At 38.5% G+C, this 25,000-nt stretch overlaps 1 protein-coding gene across 1 annotated transcript in view; it reads left to right on the top strand.

Moving 5' to 3' along the window:
- LOC127648334 (RNA binding protein fox-1 homolog 3-like) overlaps positions 1-25,000 on the top strand; it is a 105,177-nt gene that overhangs the window by 58,681 nt on the left and 21,496 nt on the right. The window contains exons 3-7 of the mRNA XM_052132991.1: positions 6,332-6,469; positions 13,405-13,458; positions 17,609-17,701; positions 19,886-19,946; positions 20,140-20,193. Of these exons, the coding sequence (XP_051988951.1) occupies positions 6,332-6,469; positions 13,405-13,458; positions 17,609-17,701; positions 19,886-19,946; positions 20,140-20,193 (400 nt within the window). The remainder of the gene's footprint in view (positions 1-6,331; positions 6,470-13,404; positions 13,459-17,608; positions 17,702-19,885; positions 19,947-20,139; positions 20,194-25,000) is intronic.

Below are 25,000 nucleotides of genomic sequence, written 5' to 3'. Positions count from 1 at the left end.
CATTAACATTAGTAAAAGGAATATTCTGGGTTCAATAACGGCATTTGTGGCATAATGTTGATAACTGCAAAAAAAAAATTTTTTTCTTAAAAAAAAGCAGAAATGGAGGTTACAGTAAGACACTTACAATGGAAGTGAATGGGGGCCAGATGATAATCATTAAAATACTCACTGTTTCAAAAGTATAGACACAAGACATAAACAATATACATGTAAACATGATTTTAGTGTGATATAATCACTTACTAATCTTATCTGTGTAAAGTTATATCCAATCACGATTACAGTAAGACACTTACAATGGAAGTGAATGGGGGCCAGTCGATAATCATTAAAATACTCACTGTTTCAAAAGTATAGACACAAGACATAAACAATATACATGTAAACATGATATTAGTGTGATATAATCACTTACTGATCTTATCTGTGGTAAAGTTATATCCAATCACGATTACAGTAAGACATTTACAATGGAAGTGAATGGGGGCCAGATGATAATCATTAAAATACTCACTGTTTCAAAAGTATAGACACAAGACATAAACAATATACATGTAAACATGATTTTAGTGTGATATAATCACTTACTAATCTTATCTGTGTAAAGTTATATCCAATCACGATTACAGTAAGACACTTACAATGGAAGTGAATGGGGGCCAGTCGATAATCATTAAAATACTCACTGTTTCAAAAGTATAGACACAAGACATAAACAATATACATGTTAACATGATATTAGTGTGATATAATCACTTACTGATCTTATCTGTGTAACGTTATATCCAATCACGATTACAGTAAGACATTTACAATGGAAGTGAATGGGGGCCAGATGATAATCATTAAAATACTCACTGTTTCAAAAGTATAGACACAAGACATAAACAATATACATGTAAACATGATTTTAGTGCAATAAAATCACTTACTAATCTTATCTGTGTAAAGTTATATCCAATCACGATTACAGTAAGACACTTACAATGGAAGTGAATGGGGGCCAGTCGATAATCATTAAAATACTCACTGTTTCAAAAGTATAGACACAAGACATAAACAATATACATGTTAACATGATATTAGTGTGATATAATCACTTACTGATCTTATCTGTGTAACGTTATATCCAATCACGATTACAGTAAGACATTTACAATGGAAGTGAATGGGGGCCAGATGATAATCATTAAAATACTCACTGTTTCAAAAGTATAGACACAAGACATAAACAATATACATGTAAACATGATTTTAGTGCAATAAAATCACTTACTAATCTTATCTGTGTAAAGTTATATCCAATCACGATTACAGTAAGACACTTACAATGGAAGTGAATGGGGGCCAGTCGATAATCATTAAAATACTCACTGTTTCAAAAGTATAGACACAAGACATAAACAATAAACATGTAAACATGATTTAAGTGTGATAAAATCACTTAATAATCTTATCTGTGTAAAGTTATATCCAATCACGATTACAGTAAGACACTTACAATGGAAGTGAATGGGGCCAGATGATAAACATTAAAATACTCACTGTTTCAAAAGTATAGACACAAGACATAAACAATAAACATGTAAACATGATTTAAGTGTGATAAAATCACTTAATAATCTTATCTGTGTAAAGTTATATCCAATCACGATTACAGTAAGACACTTACAATGGAAGTGAATGGGGGCCAGATGATAAACATTAAAATACTCACTGTTTCAAAAGTATAGACACAAGACATAAACAATAAACATGTAAACATGATTTAAGTGTGATAAAATCACTTACTAATCTTATCTGTGTAAAGTTATATCCAATCACGATTACAGTAAGACACTTACAATGGAAGTGAATGGGGGCCAGATGATAAACATTAAAACACTCACTGTTTCAAAAGTATAGACACAAGACATAAACAATATACATGTAAACATGATTTTAGTGCGATAAAATCACTTACTAATCTTATCTGTGTAAAGTTATATCCAATCACGATTACAGTAAGACACTTACAATGGAAGTGAATGGGGGCCAGTCGATAATCATTAAAATACTCACTGTTTCAAAAGTATAGACACAAGACATAAACAATATACATGTAAACATGATTTTAGTGTGATATAATCACTTACTAATCTTATCTGTGTAAAGTTATATCCAATCACGATTACAGTAAGACACTTACAATGGAAGTGAATGGGGGCCAGATGATAAACATTAAAATACTCACTGTTTCAAAAGTATAGACACAAGACATAAACAATATACATGTAAACATGATTTTAGTGTGATAAAATCACTTACTAATCTTATCTGTGTAAAGTTATATCCAATCACGATTACAGTAAGACACTTACAATGGAAGTGAATGGGGGCCAGATGATAATCATTAAAATACTCACTGTTTCAAAAGTATAGACAAGACATAAACAATATACATGTAAACATGATTTTAGTGTGATATAATCACTTACTAATCTTATCTGTGTAACGTTATATCCAATCACGATTACAGTAAGACATTTACAATGGAAGTGAATGGGGGCAGATGATAAACATTAAAATACTCACTGTTTCAAAAGTATAGACACAAGACATAAACAATATACATGTAAACATGATTTTAGTGTGATAAAATCACTTACTAATCTTATCTGTGTAAAGTTATATCCAATCACGATTACAGTAAGACACTTACAATGGAAGTGAATGGGGGCCAGTCGATAATCATTAAAATACTCACTGTTTCAAAAGTATAGACACAAGACATAAACAATATACATGTAAACATGATATTAGTGTGATATAATCACTTACTGATCTTATCTGTGTAAAGTTATATCCAATCATGATTACAGTAAGACACTTACAATGGAAGTGAATGGGGGCCAGTCGATAATCATTAAAATACTCACTGTTTCAAAAGTATAGACACAAGACATAAACAATAAACATGTAAACATGATTTAAGTGTGATAAAATCACTTACTAATCTTATCTGTGTACAGTTATATCCAATCATGATTACAGTAAGACACTTACAATGGAAGTGAATGGGGGCCATAATCATTAAAATACTCACTGTTTCAAAAGTATAGACACAAGACATAAACAATATACATGTAAACATGATTTAAGTGTGATAAAATCACTTACTAATCTTATCTGTGTACAGTTATATCCAATCATGATTACAGTAAGACACTTACAATGGAAGTGAATGGGGGCCAGATGATAATCATTAAAATACTCACTGTTTCAAAAGTATAGACACAAGACATAAACAATATACATGTAAACATGATTTTAGTGTGATATAATCACTTACTGATCTTATCTGTGTAACGTTATATCCAATCACGATTACGGTAAGACACTTACAATGGAAGTGAATGGGGGCCAGATGATAATCATTAAAATACTCACTGTTTCAAAAGTATAGACACAAGACATAAACAATATACATGTAAACATGATTTAAGTGTGATAAAATCACTTACTAATCTTATCTGTGTACAGTTATATCCAATCATGATTACAGTAAGACACTTACAATGGAAGTGAATGGGGGCCAGATGATAATCATTAAAATACTCACTGTTTCAAAAGTATAGACACAAGACATAAACAATATACATGTAAACATGATTTTAGTGTGATATAATCACTTACTGATCTTATCTGTGTAACGTTATATCCAATCACGATTACGGTAAGACACTTACAATGGAAGTGAATGGGGGCCAGATGATAATCATTAAAATACTCACTGTTTCAAAAGTATAGACACAAGACATAAACAATATACATGTAAACATGATTTTAGTGTGATAAAATCACTTACTAATCTTATCTGTGTAACGTTATATCCAATCACGATTACAGTAAGACACTTACAATGGAAGTGAATGGGGGCCAGATGATAAACATTAAAACACTCACTGTTTCAAAAGTATAGACACAAGACATAAACAATATACATGTAAACATGATTTTAGTGTGATATAATCACTTACTGATCTTATCTGTGTAACGTTATATCCAATCACGATTACGGTAAGACACTTACAATGGAAGTGAATGGGGGCCAGATGATAATCATTAAAATACTCACTGTTTCAAAAGTATAGACACAAGACATAAACAATATACATGTAAACATGATTTTAGTGTGATAAAATCACTTACTAATCTTATCTGTGTAACGTTATATCCAATCACGATTACAGTAAGACACTTACAATGGAAGTGAATGGGGCCAGATGATAAACATTAAAACACTCACTGTTTCAAAAGTATAGACACAAGACATAAACAATATACATGTAAACATGATTTTAGTGTGATAAAATCACTTACTAATCTTATCTGTGTAACGTTATATCCAATCACGATTACAGTAAGACACTTACAATGGAAGTGAATGGGGGCCAGATGATAAACATTAAAACACTCACTGTTTCAAAAGTATAGACACAAGACATAAACAATATACATGTAAACATGATTTTAGTGTGATAAAATCACTTACTAATCTTATCTGTGTAACGTTATATCCAATCACGATTACAGTAAGACACTTACAATGGAAGTGAATGGGGGCCAGTCGATAATCATTAAAATAATCACTGTTTCAAAAGTATAGACACAAGACATAAACAATATACATGTAAACATGATTTTAGTGTGATATAATCACTTACTGATCTTATCTGTGTAAAGTTATATCCAATTTGACAAGTTTGTAATTATGACAATGTAATGTCAACAAACCCTAAAAATTATGATTTTAACAACTTTACAGCTCAAACAACACACGAGTTTTAAATAAGAATAAATGTTTGTGCTTTTATAATATTATAAGCTTCACATTTCTGTATTTAAACCCTTTAAAATAATAATTTAACTTCATTAAAATGCTAAAACAAAACGCTTCAAGATCAAAAATGATCCATGATTAATTATTTTAATCAGACACGTCTCGTTTCGGACGAGGGGGCCTTCAGATAGTGTCCTAGACGGTGGGGGACCTTGGAGACACAAAGGTTGAGAACAAATGCTTTAATGCATAATAAACGTTCATTACAGTTCATAGTATTCTCATAAATTAACATGGATCAAGATAATAAATGTAAACGGTAATGCAGAATGCATTTACTAATGTTAACAAAAACTCCTCTTATTACTGTTATGCTACAAAAAACAAAAAATGTAAACGTCATTTTTATACATCATATTTTTTATATCACCTATTATTGATTGAACTGTGTTTGACGAATACTGATGTTTAAATGAAGAAGAAGATTGCATTAAAATCATTTTAAGACAATATGGTCAAAACACTTTATTACAGAACTGGTAATCTATTGAGAATAATGAGAATACATTACAGAGAACGATAATTACAATGTGGGGGGGTTTAATTGTCATGAAAGTATTGTCACAGTGGAAGAATCCTTAATGGTCCTGAAATAAACTTTATTCATGCAAAAATATAATGTTTTAATTTTCCTGAGATTCACCAATTTACTTTTGCAATTTACTGCATGTGTCTGTGAAAGTCTCTCTCTCTCTCTCTCTCTCTCTCTCTCTCTCTCTCTCTCTCTCTCTCTCTCTGTCTCTGTCTCTGTCTCTCTCTCTCTCTCTCTCTCTCTCTCTCTCTCTCTCTCTGTCTCCTGTCTCTATCTCTCTCTCTCTCTCTCTCTCATTTCTGAACTGATGCAATAATGCTGTTGCTCTGTGTTGACGTTTTGATGAAACCAGTGATGCTCTGGGGAGATGTGTTGATGTTGTTGTGTTGTGCGAACACACATGTGTGTGTTTGAATGAATGTGAGCATATTTTATCCCAATGATGACATTCTGATGACATGCTGCTGTAAGCGAGTATGAGAAAATGGCTGTGTGTGTGTAGTTCTGCTCGAGTGAGCTAGCACTGAGTGCAAGCATCTGTCACAGCTGTCTGAAGTTTCATTTGTGGTAGATCATCAACATAATGATGGAAACTGCGACCCAACCGCCTTGCCCCCTCCACCCGAGAACGCCGAGTGTGTGTGTGTGGATATTTGTCAGTATATCTCATGTGTTTGTGCTCCTCAGTCACTAACAGCTGGAGATTAATAATCATATTGTAGATGCATGACCTCAGGTATGTTTCCATAACTCAACGTCTGTTTAACGGTGTAGATCTGCAGTGAAAAATGATCGCCGGGGATAAATAGGCTAAGTTACTATCCTTCATTTATTCAGTTTTTTCTTCTTTGCGAGTCTAACCTGCAGCTACAGTGTGCACTAATGATCAGACGGCTCTTTTGTTTTTGTCGCAGACGGAACACGTGACGCAAACGGAAGTTTCGCAGCTGGTGCAGCATTCAGAATCCACGGAAAAACAGCAGCCGAAGCGACTACACGTCTCCAACATCCCCTTCCGCTTCCGAGACCCCGATTTGCGGCAAATGTTTGGGGTGAGTCCACTTACCTCTTGCCCCAACACACACTTTCTACCTATTTTGTATTATTAAAAATATAATTATTATTTCACAAAAACTGCAATATGTGCATTTCTAAAAGAGGGCGAGGTTACAAGTTCTAATGGTTGCATTGCCTATGATTGTAATTATATTTATGTATTATTTTGGATTTCAAAATGTTGATGTTTTGTACCTAAAATCTTTCATTTCTCATTTTTATTTCTAAATCTTCTAATCTTTTAAAGATTTAGGCTGGTCTAAAACGTTTACGTGACATTGTAACCCTTCTTTGGTCTTGCGGAACTTTCAGACCCATTTCAAACCATTGTTAAAAACGAGTCAAAATGACCCGCAATGCCAAATCAAACTTTAAAGGAACAATATGTAACATTGACATCAAGCATTTAAAAAGGGTACAAATTCAAAATATTGGAGAGTTGTCTCTCCCACCCCATCCTCCCTAGACTTGAAGCTCACTCTTCTTGCCAGGTTGAGGACATGCAACAGGAATGAGCATACTGACAATGGCAACAACAACAACAATTTACATTTTACATTTATATAGCACTTTTCTAGGCACTCAAAGCGCTTTACATAGTATATGGGGAATCTCCTCAACCACCACCAGTGTGCAGCATCCACCTGGATGATGCGACGGCAGCCATAGTGCGCCAGAACACCCACCACACACCAGCTATTGGTGGAGAGGAGATGGTAGAGTGAGGTAGCCAATTCAGGGATGGAGATTATTAGGAGGCTATGACAGATAGGGGCCAATGGGGGAATCTGGCTAGGACACCAGGGTTAAACCCCTACTCTTTTACAAGAAGTGCCCTAGGGATTTTTAATGACCACAGAGAGTCAGGACCTCGGTTTAACGTCCCATCCGAAAGACAGTGCTTTTTTTTTACAGTATAGTGTCCCCGTCACTATACTGGGGCATTAGGACCCACACAGACCGTAGGGTGAGCACCCCCAGCTGGCCTCCCTAATACAACTTCCAGCAGCAACCTTGGTTTTCCCCAGGAGGTCTCCCATCCAGATACTGGCCAGGCTCAACCCTGCTTAGCTTTAGTGGGCAACAAGGCAATAGCTGCAGGGTGATATGGCTACCAGACATATCAAGCAAAGTGGCTTCTGGCTTCCATGGCTGCAGCATGCTTTGTTTGTCTGCTAACTTGTTTTAAATCAGGCAACCCGGGGTGTTGAAATACTATTGGGAAATGGGCATTGGGAGGGATCACACAGGCCAAAACACAAACAGAAATTCCGTCCCGGAACGGACATTTCAAGTAGAATATTCTGGATGTAGCACTGTTTTCAACTTATCATGTTTCCTAAATCTCTGATAACATATTTGTAAAGGGATTAATGGAAAGGAGGAGGTGAGAACTGGCTTGACAATATAAATAATAGTTTAATATAAAACTGAAACAAAAAGACAAACACTCAAAGGTGTCGGACAGCTGTCCGTAACTCTCTCTCTCTCTCTGTCGCACTGCAGCTTCCAGTCGGCCTTTATAACTCTTTGAGGCTTTATTAGCCTGATTAGGGGCCGGGAGAGCAGAATTACGACCCGGCCCTGCCCTCCACCATGTCACATTCCTCCCTCGTTCTCTCAGGACGGGTAGCCCCCGGCATGACGTACACCCCCCCCACTCTTTCCCTGGGGAGGGGCGTGCTTTCCGCACCATCTGCCAGCAGGTCATCCCCGTCTACCTGGATTAGGGAGGGGACAAGGGGAGGGAAACAAAAAAAAAGTGTAGCACCTACACTGTGTAACGGCGATCGTGCCAAATTAACCAAAAAACTTCAACGAGAGGGAAAGGCCGACACCTACGGCAGTGGAAGAGAGAGAGAAAAAAAACACGTACTCGCCGGTTCTCCGATATGGCGTAGCTTGGTCCTCGGCCAATCCTCCACCCTCTAATGGACGACAGCCATGCCTCACCAGATGGATCGGAGGCAGATCTCCGGCCCCTGGCGGACGGAACGTCCCGCTAAATTTTGTGGACGGTAGGGGTCTCCCCTGCCTCTGGCAGTGGTAATAGCTCCAGGCGGTTGGTTGGGAGCCTCTCCTCCCCTCGTGATCGGCGGCAGTTCCTCCGCTTCCAGGTGGCCGGGCTCCTCCGTCCTCCGGCGGATGGCCGCGGCTGCTCTGTTGGGGTGGACGTTAGTGGCGAGAACTCCACTGCAGCATTCCCGGATTTCGGCACCAGTGTATAATATAAAACTTAACCAAAAAGACACACACACACAGGTGTCGGACAGCTGTCCGTAAACCTCTCTCTCTGTCTCACTGCAGTCTCCAGTCGACCTTTATCCCTCTCTGAGGCTTGATTGGCTTGATTAGGGGCGGGTGTGTGGATTCATGACCTGGCCCCGCCCTCCGCCCTGTCACAATTTTATGATAATTTTATGCTTTAGTACAGTAAATATATTACATATTGCTCCTTTAAAGTGCATGTAAATGTATTGAATGTCCAAATTACGTTTATGCACATGATGTGGCGAAGCTAACCTGTAGAGTAAAGAAGACGACAACAGATTTGCTAAATAAGTTATACAGCACACACACACACACACACACAAAGAGACACACATTATCTGCTGTTTCCCTCTTGTTTTCTAAAAAATTATTTCCATCCTGTTAATGGCCCATCAGCTGCAGGTTGGCCAGCATAGCTGCTTTAAACGTCTCTCATTAGTTTAGGTTGGTATCGGCTACAAGCTCTGTCAGAAAGATGAGGTTAATTACCACGCAGACCGCCGTGTAACCATATAAATTATATAGAACATGGTCTGTGCCCTCCCTCTCTTTCCCATCATGTTCTCTGATAGTCTGGTTATTGCTCTCTGAGGCTGCTTGGCCTGTACGGGCCAAATAAACGTAGTAATTAACTTGCAGGCATTGTGTACAGGTGGTCCAGAGATATATGATGCAAACTCAGATGGGAGCTTTTCTAAGGAGTTGCCACACATATATACACACACAATATGGATGGATAGGGATGTTTGTGTAATCATTATCAACCAAGCTGGCGTCAGTAGCTGCACTGAGGATGTATATCTGACCCCGTTCCACTCTCCGAAGGGCTTACATCGGGAATTAGAGCCAAATGCTAATTGCTCCAAAATGCCACAGGGCTTTGTGTACTGTGTACGTGTAGCTGCACTAGAATTTGACTATTAGTTATGAAGGTAAACAAAGGCAATATAGCTATACTGTGTCCTCACTGCTGACCAAAAACAATTGCTTTAACCATCTGTTTTGCTGGTCTTTATTAGTAGCTAATAAAGCTGGTCTATTTTGATGGTTTTAGAGGTGTTTTGGCCACTTTTCAGCTGCTCAAGTTGGGAGACCACCTTAAACCAGATCATACTTGCTTTACAAGACAGCTTGTGAACAAATGCAATATGGCCATACTCTTGCCTTCACGGCCCGCATAAGATGGTAATCACACTTTATAAGCTCCATCTGCCCACACAGACTAAAGAAAGCCTTGTGCTAATGACCATGCTAACAAAGCTTGGCGGTGTTGATTAGCCTCATGGCTAATAGAGATTTAGCCCACATCGAGTTAGACTGACGGTTTCTGTCACCAAGCTATTGAAGCTAATTAGCTGATTGGCTAGCAGCGAGTCAGAGCGAAATGAGTGGGGCGTCAGGTTAGCATCACCAGGCTAATGTACAGAGTTGCTAATGAGACTCAAAGTGAGGAGCTCATTATTAAGAGTAGCATCAAGCCGAGTGGGTTATTACAGAGGAAGTCCGTATGGAAATGTGAGTCGGAAAAAGAAAATATTCCTGTAAGTAAAACCCTCGACTTTGTGTCGGCTTCGGGGCCGCTTCTGCTTTGTATGCCTTGAGGGCTGCTGGGAGTCTCTCTCTTAGGGGTCTTGCCTTCATCTCAGGCATTCCCGCTGTGCAGACATTATGTTAGCATTCCACCTACGGCTGTGCTCTGTTAAGAGAGACCAGCGAGACGGAATTAGAGAATCTGCTTAAATCCGATTCCTCCGAGTGGTTAGACTCCTCGAGTTCGTGGATCGGTATGGAGATGTACACTTGCACACTTTAAAACCCACTAATCAGAGGACTTTATGAGAAGCACAGCTCTCCCAGTCAGTGCGGAAACTGCCTTCAATACTGCTTTGGTTTGCAGAATGCAACGTTATGTTTTTGGCAAGATACATCCCAATTCCCAATTGGAAAATCCAGCTAAACCAGCTTCTGAGGGTAGCTGGTTTTAAGCTTCTAGTTGATCCAAGCTGGTCAATGATACGAATGTTCAAAACTTCCTGTTTTTAAAATCGAATAGTCAATGAGTTGCCTGAATGACTAGTCATATAATTGGTCCTGTATAATTAGGTTTTGGGTTGACCAGACTCTGATCTGTCACATTCTTGTATAGACGAAGTGCAACGGTTTGGGATAGAGTGCAGGATTCTCGAGATACAAATTGACATGCTATGGATGATTGCCATGAATTTCCATGATGGTCCAGGCTGGATTTTGCTGGTTTGGTGCTGGTCTACCACAATATGCATGCTGTCGACCAGTAAAACATGTCTGATGAAGTTGGTTGACCACAATCGTTTTCTGGTGAAGCTGGTTGACCAGTAAATTCTTGCTTGTGAAGTTAGTCAAAAAGATTGGTGAGGAAAACACAACCTATGCTGGTATTTTCAACAGATTTGTATCTGTTGTATCTGGTTTTGACCAGATAGACTATCTTTGTCAAGTTGGTGGGGCCACGTTGGACCAGTAAAAGACCAGCTACTATGCTCCATGAAATATCTTTAGCTACTTGAATCTGAACTGTGTAATACTTTTGATGTTAATTTGACTTTAATAAGAGTCAACATTTAGGTAAGCCTTTCGTAGGTTGATTTCACCTATAAGTGTAACAATGTGACACTATCGTAAAGGACAGCTACCCAACCCGAGCCTTACGGGTCCTGACAATCTGTCGGGTCTTGGGACGGTTTCGGGGTCAGTTTTTAAATGCATTTATAATGAATAAAAAAGGTAAATTAGTATTATTATTTTTTTCATGTATATTGATTATAATCTACCTTTACTACTATATTATATTGTTATTTAACGTAGCTTGATAGATGTTAAGCCAATGTTTGATTGCACAAACAGATAGTCCTGCTCCAAGCTCACACTATTGCTTGAGCAAAATTAACTCAGTTAGGGAATAACTGAGCATGCTCAGAGGAAAGATATTCCTTTACAAACCATATGCAACTTTCACACCAAACTAATTAATCTCCATCACAGTTCCCTTTACGCCTGGTTAAAACAGTTAACATCTGCCGCATACCAGCTAGAGAAAACCCCTCCACACAGCACGGAGCTCCCGCTGGGGAGTTAATGTGTTTGTGCGGGTGTCTCTGATTGAGCTCTTAGCAACATGTGCATTCATTTGAAGAAATTGATAGATTTCAGCCTACAGTTTCATTGGTTGATTGGATGAGCAATAGCATTAAGCATTGTCAGCTCCAGTGCAAACGAAAGAGCGACAATAAAGCACTCCCCAAAGGCATCTGTTATTGCAGAGGTTGCTCTTTCATATTTCTCAGTTGTGTTTGGTTCAAATGTGAAGTGTGTTTGTTTTTGGATGTTAAAATACTTTCTTGTATCCCAGTGCAGTATGCAGAGACTACTGGTAGTAAGACATTGGTGGGTTGATTTCCCCGAAATGTGTAAATATTGTGGCAATGTGCCGCTTTCAACATTTCTCTTTTTGTTTGATCGACCTGACGCAGCAACATTAGCTCAACCAGTTGCATGAGTTTGCGGTGGGACATCTGTTTTTGTCTTAATAATGGGAGAGGGGGGAGTGGTTGACGAGCGAATTTCCAAAATGTAGGATGGCAGGGGAAGAGACATTTATGTGAGGGAAGCGATACTTGATTGGACGATTCAGTAATATTCATCAAGAAAGAGCTTGACAAAGTCAACATACTGCTATTCTACAGACTTGGTTTAGGGTTTAATCTCTAAACCAAGACCAAAATGATCAACTCTAACTCCTCTTAGAGTTTACAAGCTACAGTACATCCACCAAACTTGGCACAGACCTTTAGACCTTTAGATGGCAAACACCAAATGCCAAAAATTCAAATGTAAACAAACCCACACAGGGCTACAAAGTCTACAGTATTTTCAACTTTCAGAAGTCTTTCTCATTTGTGTGATGACGTTGACTCCCCGATAACGTTGAACCAGTTACCACGGTCCGATCATCATCTGTTCTCTTCTCACTTTTTGTAACAGGCCTCATAAATGACAGAGTCCACTTTCTAACCTATTAGGGATTCTAGCATCTTACAATCTCTCTCCATGCTTACCCGCAGTGGCCAAATACTTGACAGGATAATTGCTTTTAATGAATTAATACGACCATCGCAGGCACCAATTAAAAACCACCCTCAATCTGCGCTCATTAGACGGGTTTGCGCTCGTCTCTCATCCCTCTATTTTCTAACGACTTGAACAGCACAGAAGCTAAGAACGAAGATTGGTGAACGTCTCCCCAGGGAGCAATGGCACACAACAAAGATGAGAGAGATGGAGAGAAAGACCGATGCTCACATAGAATTCACATACAATTCTTTATATCTTATAGAGCGCTGTTCTAACAGGAAGTCTTGTGTAAATTATATAAATGATGACAGAAGTTTCATTTTTGAGTGAACATCCCTTTAATTATGCTAAAGAATTAACGTGTAGCAATAGGATTGCAGAAATGCTTTGTGAATTTCCATTTTTGCGCTGTGATGTTATTATTTCGTCCCAGGATTCAAGGCCTACTTTCTCGTGCACACAGCAAGACACTCCTAATCGATTTATCTCTCTCCTATTCCCGTCTTCATCAGTCTTTTCTCCCTTTTTCTCTTTCTATGTTTTTCTGCAGCAATTTGGGAAGATCTTAGACGTGGAGATTATCTTTAATGAAAGAGGATCAAAGGTATGAATGATGTTCGCTTTCTTCTTCTTCTCTGTTTGTGTAATGATGATCTTTCTCTGTATCTTCTGAACTTTTTATTGGCTCGGAGACGCTGGTTTGATCTTCCTCCAGTCAGACTAAAGACTATAAAGTGGAGGAACAAAACAGTCATGAAAGTGTACATAAGCATTGAGAGAGCTCAGTAGCAGAAGTCACCCTTCCCAGAATGTGTAATATTTGGGGCTCGTTCCAACGCACAAGGTGAACCGTGAGACGAGAGTGTCATAAAAGTGAAACTAAATGAAGTGGTTGCTTCAGAAAATTTGCTTTTATGTCACATTTGCTTTTCCCACACTAACGGTCAGGTTTAGATGTTGGTTAAGCAAAAAGAGTCTGTTTAGGACACTATCGGTTAGGTGTAGGTGCTGGTTTAGAGTATGGATATCTGTTTTGTTCACCTCTCATTTCATTTTAGATCACTATAAGTTTAGGGAGAATTTTAGGATAGGGAGGTACATTGTTCTCATTAAAAGCTCCATCTAATATTCCCCGTAAAAACCTGATTACGACACTTTATCACTCGCTTTTGGCGCCCCCTGCTGGACATTTTACTGGAAACTGCAGCCAAACGTGTAATGAAGCACATCATTTCGATTTGCAGAAATGTTGCCACAGTCAAATAATGTTCCTGAGATCATCATTTATTCATGTTTAGCAGAATTTCCACGCTGCTTTTTTCCATATAATGAAAACAGACGGTGAACAAAGATTGTCGAGCTCCAAGACTGTCTGTTTGCCATTATCTTTTCTCCCAGTTTGGAATGCCCAAATCCCACTGTGGCATGGACGTGGTCATGTGTCTGTCTGCGGGAGAGAGAGCGGTAAGGCTTGTCACCTGGTTTCTCTCTCCCGCAGACTGACACATGACCACGCCCCCCATGCCACACCCACTACTTAGTAGGTCCTAATGGTGGTGCTGTTACTCACCTCAATCCGGGGTGGTGGAGGACACATCTCAGTTGCCTCCATTTCTGAGACTGTCAATCCGTGCATCTTATCACGTGACTTGTTGTGCATGACACCTCGGAGTCTCACAGCATGTGGAGGCTCATGCTACTCTCCAGGATCCACACACAACTCCCCACACGCCCCATTGAGAGCGAGAACCACTAACCACCACCACCAGGAGGTTACCCCATGTGACTCTACCCTCCCTAGCAATTGGGCCAATTTGGTTGCTTTGGAGACCTGGCTGGAGTCCCTCAGCACACCCTGGATACAAACTCGTGACTCCAGGGGTGATAGTCAGCGTCAATACTCGCTGAGATACCCAGGCCACTCTGTTTGTCATCATTGACATCAAACATGCCAAGAAACTTTTATCTCACCCTTTTGGAATATACACAAATGCAAATCAGATTTGAGAGCTACAGCATAGGTCAAGTTTTCTGCAAATAATGTCAAAATGTTGGTGTGTTCATCAAACAAAGCTATTGTATGACATGAGACGACATGAAACATTGAGCACGAGCTCTATAGGGCAGAGCTTTTTAGACTTTGGTCTGGTGGTGGTGGCGTAGTGGCTAAAGCACAGGGCTGTTAATCAGAAGGTCACTGGTTCAAACCCCACGGCCACCACCATTGTGTCCTTGAGCAAGGCACTTAACTCCAGGTTTCTCCGGGGGGATTGTCCCTGTAATAAGTGCACTGTAAGTCGCTTTGGATAAAAGCGTCTGCCAAATGCATACATGTAAATGTAATGTAAATGTAATGAGAAAAATAGTAATACTGAATAAATTGGAAATAATTGAAAATAATGTCAAACATTTTTTTTTTTTACTTTTTACCAATTTATTTATTTAATTACTTTTATTATATAAAAATACTGGACCCCAGTTTGACAAACCCCTGCTATAGACTACTTTTGCAATACTTTCATGGTGCTTTTTTGCCCGTTTATGGAGCTCGACAGCCCCTTATCCATGTGTGCATTCAATGTATGCAAAATACCAGCATGAATACTCTCCTTTTGTGTTCAAGAAGAAAGTCGTGCAGGTTTGGAATGGCTTAGTATTTATTTATATTTTTTGAGCTAGCACAACACGTTGCAGAGGTGTTTAAAACACATCAGGTCCTTCCGCGGCACTGTTTAGTCTTGAATATTTCAGCTGTTGATAGTGAGTAATTGCGTTCAGACCCGTCCTCTGTCCCCCACAGTGATATAAGATGAAAACAACAGCCCGCTCTGCTCAAGCAACACCCTACAAAGTCCATTACAAATGATGCCTTGCTGTCCTCACCACCTGCGTCGATGTATAATGAACCGACCGGCCCATTAATAAACAATCTCTTTTCTAAGAGGCAGCAATTTGCATTCAATATGTTTGTCCCTTTTGAAAAATGGGGTGTCTTTTACCCCTCAGTGCAAGCTAATTATTACATGATGAAAAACAGGAGAGAAGAGAAAAGATACAGCTGTGTGAAATGTCAAAAGGATTAATTTTGCCCTCAGTTTTCTCCTGAATTCATTTCTTTATCTCTATTTCTCTCTCTCGGACTCCCTCAAGAGAATTGGACTCCAGAGCAGGAAGCCCTGAAGTTTTTGAGCGCAGTAAAACCCTTCATGTCTTATATTTCCAAACCCCTCTGGTTGGTATTAACTCGACCTTTATTACCCAAATGACATGATACTCCATCACCTACAGCCCCGCCCCCTCTGTACTTTCACTGGCCCTGCCCCCTGAAGGGAGGAGCTATGTGACGCAACCCTAGCCAGTCAGAATCCTTGTGGTAACAGCTGTCTTGTTTTCGGAAGTATTTTTCCCATTCATTTTTTCCATAGGGATTTCAGACATTCCTTTATTAAAGAGTTCTAAGGCATGAACCAATCCAACCAGCTACGAGGTGAATCACAAAATTACAAACTTGACTTGACACAAAAAAAACAAAGGTACTAGACTGTGCACTTAACATCTTTAATGAGGTAATGAACTACAGGCCCAAGAAGCATTGCGAATGACGTAATCAAATTAAAATTGATGGAAATATATATAACTATTGATTTAAAGTTGATTATAAATATAAAAACAATATATTTTAATTGTTTGCAAAAATATTCAAAAATATGCAAACATCGATTGCATCATTGCGTGTGCATTATGGGGGTGGTTGGTTGCTGCTGAGCTCTTTTGGTGCATTTTGTTCGCTGCAATGCCCTGATTGGTGGATCTCTCTTTGAGATTATGGGTAGTGTAGTTCTTTACCAGGAATTCAATTATTGAGTTTCAGTTGTTGATTTTAAGTATAGAAATTTTTGGGAGAGCGACTTCACAATGCGTTATGGGAGTGGACAGTCGCTGTAGAGCTCTTTTGGTGGGCTTTGTTCATTTCCATTCTCTGATTGGTGGATCTTTATTCAGGATCATGGGTAGTGTAGTTCTTCACCAGAAATGAAAGTGGAGCGTAGTTCTAGCAGGAAGACCAGCAGGTGCACATCATCACATCATTAGCTGGGTAACTCCTAGCCAATCGCACGTAAGCCGTTGCTTTATAAGTCCGCTCACAATCTATCACATTGCTGTTTCAGTGTGCTAATACGGCAACCTCCACCACCCCACCACCACCAGTTGAGCCCTGTCCCACAGGGGGGTAGGCTCCTCGCCCCTGCCTCCTATCTCCGGCAGGACATGACAACTACCTCGGACTGCCAGACGGGGCCTACGCCAAAGAGAGAGACATCACCTCCCGTTTTACATCTATCAAATAAATGGCATCTCAAACTTCACTCAAGCCTGCGTGTCTTCCCAATAGAAATGACTTTTTTTTTTATTAAAATGAAATAATGTGGATTAATGGCTTCAACAGAAGCATATACCATCGTTTAACAACCTCGGAGCTCCCAGTGGGCCTGTCTTTTAATTCCTCAATGAACTAAACTAGTCTAGTGTCTGTATAGCACACTTTGTTTTGGATCAGAGGAGTTGTGTCTGATTTCTGTCTCATCTGTGTTACTAAAATAACCTGAATGAACATCTTTACACACAGGCTCTGTTTCCTGCTTTTGCTGCTGTTCTCTGCTGGCCTTTTACCGTTCTGTCTCTGTTTTTCTCTCTCTGCAACCCTTCATTATCATCTTCCTCCTTTCATGGGGTCCTAACGCTCTCCTCTCCAGGGCTTCGGCTTTGTAACGTTTGAAACGAGCGCAGATGCAGATCGCGCGAGGGAGAAACTAAACGGTTCAATCGTAGAGGGACGTAAAATCGAGGTGCTTTCCTTTTCCCCTTCTGTCCTCACCACATTCCCGCCTGCTCACACCAATTCCTGTACTGAGATTCCTGCGCATCTGCACGCTACCTGCCTGAGTGTGTGCTTGTGTGTATCAGCGGGAGACATTTTCAAAGAATATGTGGGGTTAAATACAACTGAAGCTCTGATAATGTTGACTTGTCCCTCAGTTTGTATCAACATAGAGGCCTAGAGCAGCACGCTCACGATGGAGACGGGGTCGGTTTTACCGATACTTCGGTGCAAATAGTTGTTTTTATGGAACTATCTGTTATCGGTAAATCTGTTACGATGGTTTATTTTATTATTATTCATTTTTATAAGGCTATTAAGAGGTTTTGTGATTAAGTATATACAGTATATGGTAATCATACATTTATGATAATGTGGATGTTGATTTTGACTGCCAGTGTCTCTGAAGAAAAGGGAAACGGTCTGTTATACTACTGATTAATTATGATCTACTGTTGATGTATTATTGCTCATACAGTATTTATTAGCCTATATGACAATGTTGACTTGACAGAGTTTATATTGTAATACATAATAGATGACAGGAAGTGTGCATGCTTAGTTTCCCTTCCATGTTTTTGTGAGCTGGGAGCAAAAACATACAAATTATTAAGAGTTCATGGTGTATTTCGGGATGGTTTGCAGTGAAAAGTCCTGAATTATGGACCAGATCGATCGATTGATTTATGGTTGTCATTGGGATTTTAATTGGAAAAAAATACTCTATCTGGGAATGTTTTCATTTTGTCTTTTGACATTCAATAAATCGGCTTATTCGTCGGTTTTCAGACTTTTCCACCAGCTTGGCTGTCCTATCGGCATAATCCACCGTCGGTCGACCTCTACAATGGAAGTCTGTGGGGCAAGTGAACCAAAGGGTTTAAAAGCAGAAATGTGGTGCTTGTGTTTTTGATAAAGCACTTACATATGTTATTTGAGCTGGTTATGGGTCCTTAAATATATATATAGCCAGGTTTTATTTACAGATAGATGACGCTAGTCTCATGCTAACACATGTAATGAGCGTGTTTACATGCACTACTATGTACACCCTCTATGCTTAAATAACCCGACAGCTTGTTTGGTCATGTACAGTAAATGCCTTCAACAGATTCCCATTATCCAGATAAGGTCATAACGGTTTAAGCAAAAATCAATCGGCACATAGATTAAAATCCATGCTTAGATTCCCGCCCACTACTCTGATTTCGGGTTGCATGTAACCACCTGTACATGCATTCTTACCAGCTTATCCAATGTGTGCAAGTGTCGTGCATGTAACTGATTCAATTGTTATGTCAAAAGCACAGAATAACCAATGATTTCAAATCTCATGCGAATACGCTGAATCTCGGTAGTTATCATCGTATTGGTTTGCATGTACTCGCTATTTATGTGTTCTGGTTGTGGTTTTGAAACAGTGTGATAGTTGTATATTTATATACTTCCATTGTAAGTGGATTGCTCTAATGGCATTGGCCATTTTTACAAACTGAGGGGCAAGTCAAAATCATTTTCAATAAACTTAAGTTTAAAAACAGCACAGAATAATCGTTTTACGTTCGTTTTGAGATGAACGTTATACACGTTAAATCTTTAACATATTAATCATCCTCTTCTTTCATTGGATAATGCACAAAACTATCCAATCAGCGCTGTCCATATTTTATGGGAGAATCCAGACTGGCAACAAGTCTCTAAAGTATCTTCAGTGGGTTGTACATTTGTATAAAGTGTTTTTGGATCGTTCCGCTGATATATATGATATATATATACAGTATACATATTTCCGAGAAATTTCATTAGACAAAAAACTTTCATTTTTATGCACTTTCATGCACTTTTTACAGTGCATGCCATTGAAGAGACGGTAAGTCTATCCCTCACAGCCTCGTTTTCATTCCCATCAGCTATCAAAGATGGCACTGTTGTGAATAAGGTCATTTCAGAATATTATATTACATTATGTAAGTTGTTGCGTGCTTGCTCAGAATCAGAATGATCTGGAAGGATGTTTGTAAGTTATTGCTGGACGAGCCGAGAGACATTACCGACACACATGCATGTTGTGCATGAACGGAGCATGTTGATGCATGCGGTTTCGATGTACACTTCTCTAGCGTTCTCAAATCTCTCGCTCTCGCTCTCACAGGTCAACAACGCCACGGCTAGAGTCATGACGAATAAGAAAGTGGTAAACCCGTATTCAAACAGTAAGAGCATGTTCCTTCTCGTAAATCTGTCTCTTTTTAAAAAGACAAAATGACATGACACCTGCTACCTCAGCATTACAGCTGGTTAACGCTTTTAACTACCACGGACAGATGCTATTTTAACCACAGTGGGATCTAATAAACCATACGCTGAAGTGTTTGATGGGTATATTTGTCCTGTTTTTCTGTGCAGGTTGGAAAATGAATCCAGTTGTAGGAGCTTTGTACGGACCAGAACTCTACGCAGGTGAGGAAGAACGCTGGGAAACCTGTAAATCATGATCATTTTTGCACCCTCATTCTGACCCTTTGTCAACAATACTCGGTTTTGGTGCCGCTTCTCCTTTAAGACTTGACAGATAACTGTGACTGTTATGATTGGCTCTCTGCTCTTGACTGACCTGCTCCCTCATTGCCATCTCACGGCTCACCGCTAATGGGCGTGGCTATGGAGGTGATAAGGTAAAGTAGGCGTTGATGTGTTGTTGTGGAGGCGGTCATATGCAAATGTCTTCCACAGTGTGACATCACAATGTGGAGGAAGTTTTGGCAGCTTGGTTTCAACAAATACTCTTTTTGCAGTGAGAAGGAAGTTTTGAGTTCTGAAACATACAGTAGGCTTTTATAGTACACTTAACTCTTATATGTTAAAAGATCAAGGAAAATTTGATTCCTCATATCAGGACCCCTTTAAAGAAAATAATTGTACAATTGTATGTTAATGAGGTCATGGTTGTGATTTTGTTACCATGAGGATTTTTGTACTATGTAATGCTTGCCTGTGAAAATCTCATCATTACAATACTAGGGTGTTGTGGATTGTTGCTAGGGAATTGTCATGTGTTTGCCACGGTATTCTGAATGGCAAAACAGTTGCATGGTGGTCAAAAGTAAAAACGTCCATGGTTCATACCTTTAGCACAAGCTGTGTGGGACGACTTATTCACCAAAGTCTAATACAAAGCGACGCGTTGCACCACATCATAACCAGATGTGACGCACAATAAAAGATGTCTTTCCATGTTAGAGTTTTCATCCTAACCAGTCGTGACAAGCGACTGGTTTCTATTTCTGTGGCGTCATGCCGGGTAGCCCCGTCTGCTGTGAACTCTCATTGCTTCTAAATAAGTTTCATGACAGAACATTAAAACAGGCTAACTTGTGCTAGCCAACTCGGTTTTGGCCGAGGGTGTTACACCTACCGAATGCTTTGCAGAGGTCACGCTCACTTTAGTCAAGCTCTGTCGCACACACTGGCTCAGAATGAAGGAGAGGTGACAGCCAGACCGGCTCCTTTCTTTTGGACTTTCCCTGGAGATTGTCAAAATAACATCAGTAGTACCGCATGAACATAATCAATGGTAATAGATGGAATTTGGATCAAACTCCTAAAGTTACTTTGCCATGTGTATGTGTGTGACTGTATATTTATCCCCTCTGAGTTTTGCCGTAGTGTAATGCTTATGTCCATATGCTGCTTCAGTGAGAAAAGGATGATGTACATTGAATAAACAGACTGTTCTTCCTGACTGTTCTCATTTCTCAATTTATTAGTCATTAAATGCCATGTACCATCCAGTGCTGGCTGAAAAATCATTGTTGCGTCTGTTTGGGACACAGTGTTAGGCTTTTGAAACCCTCAAACATTATAAATTAATGTTCGGGAGTTTTCGCTCGAAGACACAATGCTGATGTCAGTAATTTTCCACTTCATGGAACTAAACCTGAAACTGCTGTGTTAGCCATCCTTAACCATGTGTTTGCTGCCATCACACCAGTAAAACTACTCATGCTAACATATTATTAGCAGGGCTAGATTCCCTGTTGGTTCCCATTACCAATAAAATGCACCCTATTGAACACATCATAACCTGTGTGTTAATTTATTGGAGTCAGATGGTGTCCGTATCATTAGCGCTGCTAGTTAGCTCTTGGCTCAGATTCATTAGCAGTCACAGATCACATTTTCTTTAAAACTCTTCAGTTGTGTAAATTAAGAATACAGTAATTGGCTTTAGTTCATTTTGAGCAAGCTCTGTTTGGGTAAATGAGTTCCAGTTCATTCTGATTTGCCCTCAAGTCACAATGACTCTAAAAGTGTTTCATAAGGAAAATGAAATGACATTAGCGCTCAGCAGAGCAACAAAACATGTATGAGGATAGGAGAGTTTCCTGAAACAGATTCATATAACATCAGAGATAAAACAATCTAGATGGATGGATGGATGGATGGATGTGTAGTTGGGTGGGTTGACAGAGATAGACAGACAGACAGACAGACTGATAGAGAGTAGATGGGCAGGTGAGTTGTTGGATGGATGGATTGATGGATGGATGGGCGGGTGGTTGGTTGAATGAATGGATGGATGGATGTGTGTGTGGGTGGGCAGATGGGTGGGCAGGCGGAAAGACAGACAGACAGACAGATAGATAGATAGATAGACAGACAGACAGACAGACAGACGGATGAGTGTGTGGGTGGGCAGGTAGGTTGTTAGATGGATGGATGGGTGGGCAGGCGGAAAGACAGACTGATAGATAGATAGACAGACAGACAGATGGACTGATGAGTGTGTAAGTGGGCAGGTGGGTTGTTGGATGGATTGATGGATGGGCAGGTGGGTGGGTGAATGGATGAACTGATGGGTGGCTGGGCAGACAGAAGATAGATAGATAGATAGATAGATAGACAGACAGACAGACAGACAGACAGACAGACAGACAGACAGACGGATGGACAGACGGACGGATGGACAGATGGATAGATAGATAGATAGATAGATAGATAGATAGATAGATAAAAGGATGGACGGATAGATAGATAGATAGATAGATAGATAGATAGATAGATAGATAGATAGATAGATAAAAGAATAGATAGATAGATAGATAGATAGATAGATAGATAGATAGATAGATAGATAGATAGATAGATAAAAGGATGGACAGATAGATAGATAGATAGATAGATAGATAGATAGATAGATAGATAGATAGATAGATAGATAGATAAAAGGATGGAAGGATAGATAGATAGATAGATAGATAGATAGATAGATAGATAGATAGATAGATAGATAAAAGGATGGACAGATAGATAGATAGATAGATAGATAGATAGATAGATAGATAGATAGATAGATAGATAGATAGATAGATAAAAAGGATGGAAGGATAGATAGATAGATAGATAGATAGATAGATAGATAGATAGATAGATAGATAGATAGATAGATAGATAGATAGATAAAAGAATAGATAGATAGATAGATAGATAGATAGATAGATAGATAGATAAAAGGATGGAAGGATAGATAGATAGATAGATAGATAGATAGATAGATAGATAGATAGATAGATAGATAGATAGGTAAAAGGATGGACTGGATAGATAGATAGATAGATAGATAGATAGATAGATAGATAGATAGATAGATAGATAGATAGATAGATAGATAGATAGATAGATAAAAGGATAGATAGATAGATAGATAGATAGATAGATAGATAGATAGATAGGTAAAAGGATAGATAGATAGATAGATAGATAGATAGATAGATAGATAGATAGATAGATAGATAGATAGATAGATAGATAGATAGATAGATAGATAAAAGGATGGACGGATAGATAGATAGATAGATAGATAGATAGATAGATAGATAGATAGATAGATAGATAGATAGATAGATAGATAGATAGATAGATAAAAGGATGGACGGATAGATAGATAGATAGATAGATAGATAGATAGATAGATAGATAGATAGATAGATTGATAAAAGGATGGACGGATAGATAGATAGATAGATAGATAGATAGATAGATAGATAGATAGATAGATAGATAGATAGATTGATAAAAGGATGGACGGATAGATAGATAGATAGATAGATAGATAGATAGATAGATAGATAGATAGATAGATAGATAGATAGATAGATAGATAGATAGATAGATAGATTGATAAAAGGATGGACGGATAGATAGATAGATAGATAGATAGATAGATAGATAGATAGATAGATAGATAGATAGATAAAAGGATGGAAGGATAGATAGATAGATAGATAGATAGATAGATAGATAGATAGATAGATAGATAGATAGATAAAAGGATGGACAGATAGATAGATAGATAGATAGATAGATAGATAGATAGATAGATAGATAGATAGATAGATAGATAGATAGATAGATAGATAAAAGAATAGATAGATAGATAGATAGATAGATAGATAGATAGATAGATAGATAGATAAAAGGATGGAAGGATAGATAGATAGATAGATAGATAGATAGATAGATAGATAGATAGATAGATAGATAAAAGGATAGATAGATAGATAGATAGATAGATAGATAGATAGATAGATAGATAGATAGATAGATAGATAGATAAAGGATGGAAGGATAGATAGATAGATAGATAGATAGATAGATAGATAGATAGATAGATAGATAGATAGGTAAAAGGATGGATAGATAGATAGATAGATAGATAGATAGATAGATAGATAGATAGATAGATAGATAGATAGATAGATAGATAGATAGATAGATAGATAGATAAAAGGATGGACCGGATAGATAGATAGATAGATAGATAGATAGATAGATAGATAGATAGATAGATAGATAGATAGATAGATAGATAGATAAAAGGATGGACCGGATAGATAGATAGATAGATAGATAGATAGATAGATAGATAGATAGATAGATAGATAGATAGATAAAAGGATGGACGGATAGATAGATAGATAGATAGATAGATAGATAGATAGATAGATAGATAGATAGATAGATAGATAGATAGATAGATAGATTGATAAAAGGATGGACGGATAGATAGATAGATAGATAGATAGATAGATAGATAGATAGATAGATAGATAGATAGATAGATAGATAGATAGATTGATAAAAGGATGGACTGGATAGATAGATAGATAGATAGATAGATAGATAGATAGATAGATAGATAGATAGATTGATAAAAAGGATGGACTGGATAGATAGATAGATAGATAGATAGATAGATAGATAGATA

This window comes from Xyrauchen texanus, chromosome 8 (assembly GCF_025860055.1).
Source record: "Xyrauchen texanus isolate HMW12.3.18 chromosome 8, RBS_HiC_50CHRs, whole genome shotgun sequence".
NCBI classification, from domain to species: Eukaryota; Metazoa; Chordata; class Actinopteri; order Cypriniformes; family Catostomidae; genus Xyrauchen; species Xyrauchen texanus.
Note: the sequence above shows the minus strand (reverse complement) of the source record. Positions and strands in the feature narration are given on the sequence as shown.